The 14,237-nt window shown below is 40.6% G+C and overlaps 1 protein-coding gene across 1 annotated transcript in view; it reads left to right on the forward strand.

The window, feature by feature from the left end:
* The first annotated feature begins 1,202 nt into the window (after positions 1–1,202).
* LOC125515649 (probable serine/threonine-protein kinase PBL4) overlaps positions 1,203–14,237 on the forward strand; it is a 29,172-nt gene continuing 16,137 nt past the window's right edge. The window contains exon 1 of the mRNA XM_048681163.1: positions 1,203–1,320. Coding sequence (XP_048537120.1) covers positions 1,308–1,320 — 13 coding nt within the window. The 5' untranslated portion in view covers positions 1,203–1,307. The remainder of the gene's footprint in view (positions 1,321–14,237) is intronic.

Genomic DNA, 14,237 nt, shown 5'->3' on the forward strand with positions numbered 1-14,237 from the left:
GTTGCCATCATGGGATATTTAGTTCCACGGTGAAGTCAGAGGTGGAGAATGTCATGGAAGCCGAGATCGGAGGACTAGTAATGGTGATTGGAGCCTTTGTGGCGATGAGGAACTTGCTTGGAGTTTCGGATATTGTAGCAGCGGTATGTAAGTGGTGGAGGCAGCACATGTGCAGTTCAAAGTCTTACCTCTTAGGGTGAAAATCCAAGGTCTGGCCTTAATTGGTTGTGCCTGGCAATGGTCTTGTTGAAGACATTGTTTTGAGAGCGAGGACTATCTTTGGGGTGAAAACCCAAGATCTATGATCAGGTGACGACGGTGCATGTGCAGTGTTTTCTTCTTTGAGGTGTCACTCTTGGAGAACTTAGACTTCAGGTGTTGTTTTGGTGGTGGTTGTACTGTTGCTGCATGAATTGGAATTCTGTAGTGGGGCTTTTTCTTTTTTAGCTTCTTCTTCGTGTTTTTGGATGTGTGCATTCGTAATGCCATTAGGGTATTGTGTTGTTACAGAGGCCGGATGTAATTGGTATCTTCGCGATGTATTATTCCCTTTATCGAAAAAAATGTATATAACTGAAGAAGTTTGTATGATGAACACCAATTATAAACACCTACCTAATGGATCGATCCAATGGCCGAGATGACTTGCACGTTCCAACTTGGGTTTGCTTACAATACACCAATCCAGATCAGCATTCAAATCGTTGGATGGCACATACCAAATCATCTTAAAATACTAGCATTGACTAGTGCAACTCGACCACGTCTTCTGAAAATGTGAAACGTTCTTCTCCAAATCAGTAACGTGCACAGAAGGTAGCATACGTGTGATGCAACTAAGAGGTACTAGTGGGTACCGAAATTAGCCGTCAATTGGGTGAGCAACAATAGAGCCGGGCAACTTGAAGTTAAACTTCGTGTCACCTCTGGCATAGTGACGAACATTAGGAACGTCACCAAGCATTGGTTGGCTGGCTGCAACTAGTGTGTCATCTTGGAAAATTACTTTAACGTGAAGCTTTTTGTAGAGACTCGACCTGCTCAAACTTGTGAACGTCAGGGCACGCTGATTGGTTGAGAGAGAGTTGACATATTACGAATTGACATGTCTGACGTAGCTCAACTAGGAGTGTTTCATAATGTTTTGTCCAGCATACCGCGTACGGAATGGTTCAACATTTTCGTTTGGGTACATGCCATATATAGGTCTCACCCATCAGGAAGTACCCCATGCCCTGATATAACGCCGCCTGGCCCCCTCCACAAGACTAGCCAACATCTCAAACGCAGCACTCCTGCAGGCCGGCATGGATTTTCCAGGTATTTACCGTTTCTCTTCATTTTACTGCAAAATATTTTCTCAAGAAAGTGAATTAGTTAATGCGCTCCTCCCGCATCATATAGTGAATTAGATGCCCTATGCACCTGGACGGAGGGAGTAGCTTTAATTTGAGGACGTGCCTCTTGATCATGCTCCACTTTAGGATATGCCTTGGATGGTTCCACCAGCCATCCTTAGGGCATGCCCAACGAGGGCGCTAGCGGAGGGCGAGGATTGATTTCATTCCTTGTTGATGATCAGTTTTTTTTTTGAGAAACATCATACATACTCAGACACTGACAACACGCATGCACACTTATCCCTATGAACACATGCACGTAACCCTTTCCCTCCAAGCACGTTCAAGTGACTAATCCGGCAGATCACGAGATTGACGAAGTTTCCATCGAGCCCTCTCTTTGAGACACATAGACGATCTGGGTGCACTTCATCTTCAGCGGATTCTCACAAAGACAAGCACTTGGCTATGGTACAACTCACAAAAATGAGAACGACCTAACGTGTTTAATCGCGTGACTTATCTAGTTCCCCGGATGACGATCTTCACGACTTTACGGTACCCCACCTTGGCACCCCACCGCTCCCATCAAGGATCATCTTCCACCACCTTCCTAATGACAGCCTACTATCTCCCGTCTTGTTGCTCCGTAGGACGATGATCGCCCGTTCCTCCCTTATGTCACTTCATCGAACAATTATTGCATGCCCCGAGGCACTAGTCGGGTCACCACCCCGGGGCATGCATGACTTCAAATCTTCGACCTTGATCTGATATCAGTTGTTGGAATTCCTCACATGATCGATACATCAAAGTAGACGAACACTTGCAAATGAGTTTTTCTCTGGACAAAAGGTATTTCAAACTTGGAACAAGCATGAAGAAATTGATGAGACTTTTTATCTTCTGATTTTTCTTGCGGAACTGCCACACGCACGAAAACATTGTAGCCAAGGGCCCGTATCATGCCATTTATTTTTTCCCTCTGATTTTCAACGGTTCAGCTTGTAACGTGACCTAACCTCGTACCTCTTTCTGTGCAAGCCTGACACGCTTGCCACATGTCCGACTAACAACACTGATACATGTAGGACTCGGATAAGATTAACACCCACCCCTACACACACATCTAATTTTCTATCATGTCAGATATCCTCCGTGATGTCGCTGAAAGCGAGCCCTGAGACGCAGCCATGTAGAATCTCCCCCCTCACCCCTCCAACATCATCAACGGCAGCTTGCTCTTTGGTGCTCAAGACATCGATGAACTTGAAGAGAGAGAGAGAGAGAGAGAGAGAGAGAGACGCATGCACACTCTGAGTGGATGGGATAGCATCACAACAACATGCACTTGAGTGAACGTTCGTATGATAGGATTACTATTTGTTTTTCCAATCAATAGCCCACCCACGCAAATGCGGGCATCACCTTGATAGGTCATTATTTCTACCACTGAAATTCTTCTATAAGTAAGATTATTAGCATTGGGACTGACTCATGTATCTTACAAGTACACAATTTTTATCACTACAGATATCAAAAGTGTATTTTTCTATATGAATAAAAACACTATTCCAGAGATTCTAGAAGTATCCAATACTTATCGCAAACCAAATATAAGCATTGATGATATTGACACAATCTTTAAGATGGTACTTTGATTACCAATGTGCAAACATATAGCCACACATAAAAATAAATATATAATATAAAAGTATCATTATATACTTGCATAGTACTATTTAGAAATTTAAATCTGGTCATGCTAAGAACAAATTAAGCAATACAAGTTAGCATTGAACATTTTCATGAGTTGACAGGCCAATTGTACACAATATTGTTACGTGGAATAAAATATTTGATAGTTATTTGTTTCATCATGATATGTGTTATTGCTTTTCTAGGAGATGTAAATTATGAGTAACAATCAGTGGTTTTCCACCGACAATTGAGTGAGTAGACCGATGGTCTAATCATGTTCATGTGTAGCTTTCATGTTCGAGTTGTTACGGTTCATTCATAATTAGATGATACATGATGAAATTTTAAAGGTTTTGATATATTTAATTACAATTATGAAGATATATTTTCTGTGATCTACTTCATTATTAACCAATCGATGATTTCTCTCTAACTAGTTTGATAATTCGTGACATTAATTTTTAGATTAAAGTGGGATTTATTTTCTTTGTATTCCCTTCAATAAATGAGGTGGTACCTCTTGCTGGCATTCCCAAAATTTGAATGATACTTTACGTAAACACATATACTAATTATTTTACTCGGATAGGTTCCGCAATAAATCTCTTCATGTCACTTTGATCAGGTTTTATGTTTGAATAGTAGGTTGTTTATATTTATATTTTGTAGGTCACATAGATTTTACTAAGATTGTATTAAAAACTGCAATTGAAATTCCAATGACACCTTCTGATTATTATTGTTGAAACTAAAATATGCAAAATTTGGTGAAATTAAAAGAAATTCCAAGGGACTATGTTATTGACATATATGCTATAGGAAATAAAAAATGCATCTTTTAATAAAGTGCATATTTAAATTTTAGTTGATAGTTCTGATTGTGAAATGTAACATTCATATTTCGCTTACATGTTATTTGAAGCTAATGTGGTTGAGAAAGTGATATGGTAATTGAAAAGCAACTCATATTAAATCATTTGTTATTGAACTGCATCTGGTAATATAGTGATTTGTTATAGAAACACATATGGTTCTATAATTTTTCTAGTGCTGAAAATGCATCTTGTGCTGGAAACATATGATATTTAGTTTCAATCAATTTCTAAAATAGTGAAACATGGGTTATCGAAAGATGAAAAAAATGGAAATATGTGAAATTTTCTTAAAAACCTTATATCGCTTGTGACACCTATTTCAATTTCTGTCAAATTGCGAAACAATTAAGCACAACCATTTTACAGGGACTTTTTTATTAAAATATATGGATAATGAAATTGAAATGAAAATTCCAGTTCACACTGGTAGTTGAGATTGTGAAATTTATCATTCGTATTTCAGGTTTATGTTATTCGAAATGCATGTAGTTATGAAAGTGATCTGCTAGTTGAAATACAGCTGGTATTGAAATGGATTTGGTAACAAAATGATCTGGTAGTGAAGCATCCAGTAATTCTTCAAGTAACCAAGGGAAATGGTATTGAAATCTATCTGGTACTGAAAATGTGTATATTATTCAAAAGTATGACATTCAGTTTAAATCCATCTATGAAACAGTGAAATATGGGTTATCAAAATATATAGTATTGAAAATAACTAAACTATGTGAAATCATTTAAAAAATATTTGTATCGCTTATGATATCCATTCCCATTTCAATCAAATTGTGAAACAAATAAAACTACTAGAATGCTTGTGCGTTGCGAGGGCATTTGAAATAATTTTTTGGAGTTATATATAAACATAGTACATGTTAAATTTCACAGTATACAAAATATATCGAGTAATAATTGAAATCTACTTCACTTGCAATGTAAGTTGATACAAAAAGGTAATCTGACAATGTATACATAGAGAGTGATAATCCAATTAATAATCTGGTAGGAATTAATGAGATTAAGAAATTCCCGACTGTTGTCTTTAGCTTCATCCGCTCAATATCGAGCAAGTATAATGAAAACTTCTTTCTCAACACATAACCATCATTCACAGGAAATATAGGTAGTGAGCACAAACACTTCACGTGGAAGGTCTAAAAACGCGCAGTGAAGATTACTCACTATGAAAACTGGACGAGCCAGTTCTTTACTGTTCCATGAGAGCATAAAATAAAAAAACAAAATAGTGAGACACATCCCTACAATTGAATAAATTCATATTATCTTGAATATAGTGATAAAAAATAAATCATTGTATCTTGAATTTTATGATCATGAAATATATAAATTTACTAGTCCGTGCTCATTAGAATGCCAGCCAGAAATATACATTGACATCTAGATATATTGGAATTACAGCCGGGTTGCGCTATTTTGAGTGCATTGTAAAATTCCCTTACAAAAATAACGTATAGTTACCATAGTGGCAATGCCACTCCATTTGACCAGACCATCAAGTATGTCCAATATTTGAATATCATGGTTTTTGGCATTGACGTCTGATAGATACCAATTAGGGCCATATGTTGCAATAGGGGCATATTTTATTATTTCAACGCCAATTGCATCAGTCCTCAAAAATAATAATTGTATCTAACATACACCATTTTCTTTATCGTTGAGTCACTGTTCTTATTCTTCTAGCACCGTCTATCTATCTATCTATATATATATCTCGGTCTCGAATTATGAACCCTCTCCGCGTCTTTTCTTCCTCGTGAATCTTACTTGTCCAACCTCTCTCATTCCCCACTTCAGTTAATTTAGTGTCCAATTATACACATAATGGTCTAGGACTGCCTAAGTGCCCAGAGAAAAATGGGCCAGCCGATTTCCCTGAGCCGTCCGTGACTTATCAAATATTAACCAAATAGTTGTACGGCTTTCTTCTATCACAAAATATTTCCCCTTAGACGACGAATAACAACTTCCTTCCCCAACATGATTTCCCATTCCTCTGCCCACTTTCCATGTGTTGCCGGCCCAACCCGCTGCTCCTGTTCCCTGCAGTCGGTGGTGTTGACCGAGCTCTCATGCGCACGCGCATGCGCACCACATGCGCCCGCCGGAGGACGCAGAAGATCCAACCACCGCAAGTGCGCTCTCACTCCAGCACTATGAGCTCCTCCACCTCGGGCTGCCACGCTGACCAAGTAGCAGCAAGCACTCTTGTGCCGCTGCGCGACCTCATGATGGAACCTCCTTGCCACTGAACCCCCGAAGCTGCTACCCGAGTGTTGTATAGGTCACCGAAGCTCGTCCACCATGCACTCCACTGGAGCAGCACCACCACGACGGGCCTCGGCCCTCCTGCCACAAATCTGTGCTGCCCAGACCACCAGCACACGCCTGGAGAGCCTCCCTGCCCGGCCTCGCCAAGCCGCCGCTCCCCATGCTGGACGCGCACCACGCGAAGTGCTTGCTACTTGTATATGAGTTACGAATTGAAGAATGGGCTCATCGCAAAAAAAAGAAATTGAAGAATGGGTAATACAAAGAATACTTTTCAGGTAGGGTCATTGGTATACATATCTTAAAGTCACTAAGTGGTGGATATTTTTATAGTACATACCTTTAACTTTAGAAAGGACTTTAGCCATGTGTCAATCCATGCTATAGTATATTTTATTCAACTTATCAGGTTGGTAGCCTCGGGCTTCCACAAAAAAAGTGGCTAGGGTATGCTAACGGGTAGTGCACGGCGGCATGCCACGCTTCATTGGCTGGTTTGAGAGTTTTTCCTTTTTTTGAGATTTTGAGAGTTTGTTGTGTGTTCTTTGTGAATATGTCTTTGCAGAGGAGTATTATGATCTAGTTGTTTGTTTATGTTCAACATATTAGAAATATGGATGACACAAATATAAAAAAATATCCACCATGTGTCACCTTTTCATAACTTCTCACATGATAAAGGTCACAAGGGATTACCAAGTTAATTAGTAGTTCTAGGATCTAAAGTTCAATATGCATCTTCCATTCTGGAAAAAAATGACATAGCTTATCTCTCCCACTCTTCATCTTTTTTCACCTGCAAGACTTGCATTGACCTGATATTCTATAGTTGAGAACATACCCAGATACCGATAGTGATGGCAAGCACAATAATGTTACAATAACTTCCAACACTGCGACAAATAGTAGTGCCAATTCTTCAGGTTCAAAGGTTGATACATTTTGGAGCTCGTTCGGCCACAACAATGACGCAAGTTGGAGGCAGCTGGGCACCTAGCACGCTGACCAACCCCCCATGGCTTTTGCGAAGGCGAACCGCGGGAATGCTGAACTCCAGTGCTTTCTCCTCCTTGAATAGTGTGGTCGTCAACAAGTTTATCCTTCCCCGATCATGACGGTCATGGGCTCCCTCGATAATGCATCACTGATGGCATCGACGGAGATGAGGTACGGGAAGAGGACACGCCGGGAGGTGAGGTGAGAGGCCGAGAATGGGGCATGCGGGCGAATTTGGGTGAAACAGGTGTCTACACGCGTCAGTTATTACCTGGCCCTCGATCTAATAACTCAGTCAAGGCTGCGGGGAAAATCAAATGTGCAAAACGTTCAGCCACTAAAAGAACAATGAACAAGCAAACTAAATCACGTGCGTGGCATTCGTAGCAGCTGTAAAAAAGTTCAAAATACATGAAAAATTGATCCCTTGCGGGCTTAGTGTTCTGGTTATGTGCCGATTCTTGTGGAATTGACACTATTAGCAATCATTATTTCTCGTATACTATAGCTGGTTTCTTTGGAACGAATGCAAAAAAGGAAAAAAGAAACATGGAATCCACAGCTCCTCCGCAATGTCTAGAAATCTATGAAGAGAACATGCTTAGATCAAAAAGAGCTTTGCCTTCTCCCTCTTGTTGTTGCCATGCATGTTCCTACACATGGCAGGCCTCTAGTCATTGTTCTCTTCTTTGATATTAGAGCATGAGGAATGTCTTAGGTAGTAAGAAAAATTGTAGAACCTGGTTCTAGGAAGTTCCCTCAAATTCAAAGACATAATTGGTTGGTCACCAAAAGTTGGCTAGCCAACATATTTGCATGCTAAAAAAAATTCCTAAATGCTTAATAGTGCATCTGCACTAATTGGGCTTCATGAGCGCACGCGGTACACGACAAAAAACTCACACTACAAAAAGGGTAATTAGCATTCTGTGTCATCATTACACTAAAAAAGGAAAGTATTTGTTCCTCATTCCATCGAACTCTCCCTACTTTGCATAAATCAGTTAAGAAAGAACAAGTACGTGCATTTATTTGGGCTTAATAAAATTTTAAAAAGCCATAACTCTTGATTCAAGTATCAGAATTCGGATTCGTTTTCACCGTTGGGTTTCTTGCGACGAGTTCTTCAAAACTAGACCCCCTATGCATATGTTTCGACAAACTTTCTGTTTTGAGCAACTTTGGGTGCTAAAGCGGCAACTTTAGTGTTATAAGAAAGCAACTTCTTAGTTTGCCTTCTATGATTGCATATCAACGATAAGTCATTATAAGTTGCCTCCATGACTATCATGTTCACTAAATTCACATATAAGTTGTCCCCAAATGCCTATTAGTGCAGCTGGACTATTTGAGACATCGAGCGCACCCTCCCGGGCCATTTGATTTGGCACTAATCGCGCGCGGGTGCTTTCCTATATAGTGTGGCGACCGAAGGTATGGTGAGGCCCCTTCCAAAAACACTGAACAAACATAACCACTTCAGTTCATGGAAGCGCTGCCCCCACCCCCACTCCCACCCCATTTTTCCTTCGGTTACCATCGAAGAGATGGAGGGAGAAAGGGGAGGTGATTCGCTTGCGCCCCACCATGATTCGTCGTCGGAGGTAGGAAACAGGCAACCTTGGCGACAACACAAACCACGGATGGATTTCGGAAAAACTATCACACAACAAAAGCAACAAAAACACACAGAAAAAGATACTCGGATCCCTTTTTTATGTGCAATACATGAAAGATAAGATAGTTGCCCACAATTAACCATACGGTTGCCTAAAACCATGTATCCCATTGGCCAATCCTCATGAGCACAAATATTACCAAGACCACGATTTGGCCAATATCTAAACATTTTAGATACCTTTCAATTAAGTTTGTGTCAAAGTGGTGTGTGAAGAATTTCTTCTCTTCGGGTGGGATCCAATGGTATGATAATAAACACTTGGCGGATGATCATAGTGGGTGGTGGGGTGGAGCTCGTGATGGGGACATAACTAAAACCATGAAGTTTATTTTATGGTATTAAGTTTATCTGTGAACCCCTAAAAAACGAACATGTGTATGGTCGTTATCCCTTTTTCAGGTGTCATAGTTACCCAGAATTAGCTATACAGTTGCCTATAACCATGTATCCAGTTGCCCAATCCTCATGAATAGAAACATTACCAAGTCCATAATTTGGCTAATTTGTAAAGGTTTAAGTGTTGGGGAACGTAGTAATTTCAAAATTTTCCTACACACACGCAAGATCATGTGATGCATAGCAACAAGACGGGAGAGTGTTGTCTACGTACCCAACGCAGACCGACTGCGGAAGCGCTGACACGACGTAGAGGAAGTAGTCGTACGTCTTCACGATCCAACCGATCAAGCATCGAAACTACGGCACCTCCGAGTTCGAGCACACGTTCAGCTCGATGACGATCCCCGGACTCCGATCCAGCAAAGTGTCGGGGAAGAGTTCCGTCAGCACGACGGCGTGGTGACGATCTTGATGAACTACAGCAGCAGGGCTTCGCCTAAACTCCGCTACAGTATTATCGAGGAATATGATGGCAGGGGGCACCGCACACGGCTAAGGAATAGATCACGTGGATCAACTTGTGTCTCTTTGGGGTGCCTCTACCTCAGTATATAAAGGAGCCAAGGGGGGAGGGGGGCGCCGGCCAGGGAGAGGGCGCAGGAGGAGTCCTACTCCTTCCGGGAGTAGGACTCCCCCCCAATCCTATTGCAACTAGGATTCCCCAAAGGGGGAAAGAGGGAGAGGGGTGGCCGGCCACCTCTCCTAGTCCTAATAGGACTAGGGGAAGGGGGAGGCGCGCAGCCCTTATGGGCAGCCCTTTCACCTTTCCACTAAGGCCCATGAAGGCCCATATGGCTCCCGGGGGGTTCCGGTAACCCTCCCGGTACTCCGGTAAAATCCCGATTTCACCCGGAACACTTCCGATGTCCAAACATAGGCTTCCAATATATCAATCTTTACGTCTCGACCATTTCGAGACTCCTCGTCATGTCCGTGATCACATCCAGGACTCCGAACAACCTTCGGTACATCAAAATGCATAAACTCATGATATAACTGTCATCGTAACCTTAAGCGTGCAGACCCTACGGGTTCGAGAACAATGTAGACATGACCGAGACACGTCTCCGGTCAATAACCAATAGCGGGACCTGGATGCCAATATTGGCTCCTACATATTCTACGAAGATCTTTATCGGTCAGACCGCATAACAACATATGTTGTTCCCTTTGTCATCGGTATGTTACTTGCCTGAGATTCGATCGTCGGTATCCAATACCTAGTTCAATCTCGTTACCGGCAAGTCTCTTTACTCGTTCCGTAATACATCATCTCACAACTAACATATTAGTTGCAGTGCTTGCAAGGCTTATGTGATGTGCATTACCGAGAGGGCCCAGAGATACCTCTCCGACAATCGGAATGACAAATCCTAATCTCGAAATACGCCAACCCAACATCTACCTTTGGAGACACCTGTAATGCTCCTTTTATAATCACCCAGTTACGTTGTGACGTTTGGTAGCACCCAAAGTGTTCCTCCGGCAAACGGGGGTTGCATAATCTCATAGTTATAGGAACATGTATAAGTCATGAAGAAAGCAATAGCAACATACTAAATGATCGGGTGCTAAGCTAATGGAATGGGTCATGTCAATCAGATCATTCAACTAATGATGTGACCTCGTTAATCAAATAACAACTCATTGTTCATGGTTAGGAAACATAACCATCTTTGATTAACGAGCTAGTCAAGTAGAGGCATACTAGAGACACTTTGTTTGTCTATGTATTCACACATGTATTATGTTTCCGGTTAATACAATTCTAGCATGAATAATAAACATTTATCATGATTATAAGGAAATAAATAATAACTTTATTATTGCCTCTAGGGCATATTTCCTTCAGTCTCCCACTTGCACTAGAGTCAATAATCTAGTTCACATCGCTATGTAATTAACACCAATAGTTCACATCTTTATGTGATTGGTTCACATCTTCATGTGACTAACACCCAAAGGGTTTACTAGATTCAATAATCTAGTTCACATCGCTATGTGATTAACACCCAAAGAGTGATCATGTTTTGCTTGTGAGAGAAATTTAGTCTACGGGCCTGCCAAATTCAGATCCGTATGTATTTTGCAAAATTCTATGTCTATAATGCTCTTCACGGAGCTACTCTAGCTTATTGCTCCCACTTTCAATATGTATCTAGATCGAGACTTAGAGTCATCCAGATCTGTGTCAAAACTTGCATCGACGTAACCTTTTACGACGAACCTTTTTGTCACCTCCATAATTGAGAAATATTTCCTTATTCCACTAAGGATAATTTTGACCGCTGTCCAGTGATCTACTCTTAGATCACTATTGTACTCCCTTGCTTAACACAATGTAGGGTATACAATAGATCTGGTACACAACATGGCATTCTTTATAGAACCTATGGCCAAGGCATAGGGAATGACTTTCATTCTCTTTCTATCTTCTGCCGTGGTCGGGCTTTGAGTCTTACTCAACTTCACACCTTGTAATACAGGCAAGAACTCTTTCTTTGACTGCTCTATTTTGAACTACTTCAAAATCTTGTCAAGGTATGTACTCATTGAAAAAACTTATCAAGCGTCTTGATCTATCTTTATAGATCTTGAAAGCTCAATATGTAAGCAGCTTCACTGAAGTCTTTCTTTGAAAAAACTCCTTTCAAATACTCCTTTAAGCTTTACAGAATAATTCTACATTATTTCTGATCAACAATATGTCATTCACATATACTTATCAGAAATGCTGTAGTGCTCCCACTCACTTTCTTGTAAATACAGGCTTCACCATAAGTCTGTATAAAACTATATGCTTTGATCAACTCATCAAAGCGTATATTCCAACTCCGAGATGCTTGTACCAGTCCATAGATGGATTGCTGGAGCTTGCATATTTTGTTAACACCTTTAGGATCGACAAAACCTTCTAGTTGCATCGTATACAACTCTTCTTTAATAAATCCATTAAGGAATGCAGTTTTGTTTATCCATTTGCCAGATTTCATAAAATGTGGCAATTGCTAACATGATTCGGACAGACTTAAGCATCGCTACGGGTGAGAAAGTCTCATCGTAGTCAACCCCTTGAACTTGTCGAAAACTTTTTGCGACAATTCTAGCTTTGTAGATAGTAACACTACTATCAGCGTCCGTCTTCCTCTTGAAGATCCATTTATTTTCTATGGCTTGCCGATCATCGGGCAAATCCATCAAAGTCCATACTTTGTTCTCATACATGGATCATATCTCAGATTTCATGGCCTCAAACCATTTTGCGGAATCTGGGCTCATCATCGCTTCCTCATAGTTCGTAGGTTCATCATGATCTAGTAGCATGACTTCCAGAAAAGGATTACCGTACCACTCTGGAGCGGATCTTACTCTGGTTGATCTACGAGGTTCAGTAGTATCTTGTTCTGAAGTTTCATGATCATCATCATTAGCTTCCTCACTAACTGGTGTAGGTGTCACAGAAACAATTTTCTGTGATGTACTACTTTCCAATAAGGGAGCAGGTATAGTTACCTCGTCAAGTTCTACTTTCCTCCCACTCACTTCTTTCGAGAGAAACTCCTTCTCCAGAAAGTTTCCGAATTTAGCAACAAAAGTCTTGCCTTCGGATCTGTGATAGAAGGTGTATCCAATAGTTTCCTTTGGATATCCCATGAAGACGCACTTCTCCGATTTGAGTTTGAGCTTATCAGGATGAAACCTTTTCATATAAGCATCGCAACCCCAAATTTAAGAAACGACAGCTTAGGTTTCTTGCCAAACCATAGTTCACACGGTGTCGTCTCAACGGATTTAGATGGTGCCCTATTTAACGTGAATGCGGCCGTCTCTAGAGCATAACCCCAAAACGACAGCGGTAAATCAGTAAGAGACATCATAGATCGCACCATATCTAGTAAAGTACGATTACGACGTTCGGACACACCATTACGCTGTGGTGTTCCAGGTGGCGTGAGTTGTGAAACTATTTCACATTGTTTTTAACTGAAGGCCAAACTCGTAACTCAAAATACTCTTCTCTACGATCAGATCGTAGAAACTTTATTTTCTTGTTACGATGATTTTTCACTTCACTCTGAAATTCTTTGAACTTTTCAAATGTTTCAGACTTATGTTTCATCAAGTAGATATACTCATATCTGCTCAAATCATCTGTGAAGATCAGAAAATAATGATACCTGTCACGAGCCTCAATATTCATCGGACCACATACATCAGTATGTATGATTTCCAACAAACCTGTTGCTCGCTTCATTGTTCCGAAGAACAGAGTCTTAGTCATCTTGCCCATGAGGCATGGTTCGCAAGCATCAACTGATTCATAATCAAGTGATTCCAAAAGCCCATCAGTATGGAGTTTCTTCATGCGCTTTACACCAATATGACCTAAACGGCAGTGCTACAAACAAGTTGCACTTATCATTATTAACTTTGCATCTTTTGGTTTCAATATTATGATTATGTGTATCACTACTATCGAGATCCAATGAACTATTTTCATTGGGTGTGTAACCATATAAGGTTTTATTCATGTAAACAGAACAACAATTTATTCTCTTACTAAAATGAATAACCGTATTACAATAAACATGATCAAATCATATTCATGCTCAACGCAAACACCAAATAACACTTATTCAGGTTCAACACTAATCCCGAAAGTATAGGGAGTGTGCGATGATGATCATATCAATCTTGGAACCACTTCCAACACACATCGTCACTTCACCCTTAACTAGTCTCTGTTTATTCTGCAACTCCCGTTTCGAGTTACTAATCTTAGCAACTGAACTAGTATCAAATACTGAGGGGTTGCTATAAACACTAGTAAAGTACACATCAATAACATGTATATCAAATATACTTATGTTCACTTTGCCATCCTTCTTATCTGCCAATCACTTGGGGTAGTTCCGCTTCCAGTGACCAGTCCCTTTGCAGTAGAAACACTTA

This window comes from Triticum urartu, chromosome 6 (assembly GCF_003073215.2).
Source record: "Triticum urartu cultivar G1812 chromosome 6, Tu2.1, whole genome shotgun sequence".
NCBI lineage: Eukaryota > Viridiplantae > Streptophyta > Magnoliopsida > Poales > Poaceae > Triticum > Triticum urartu.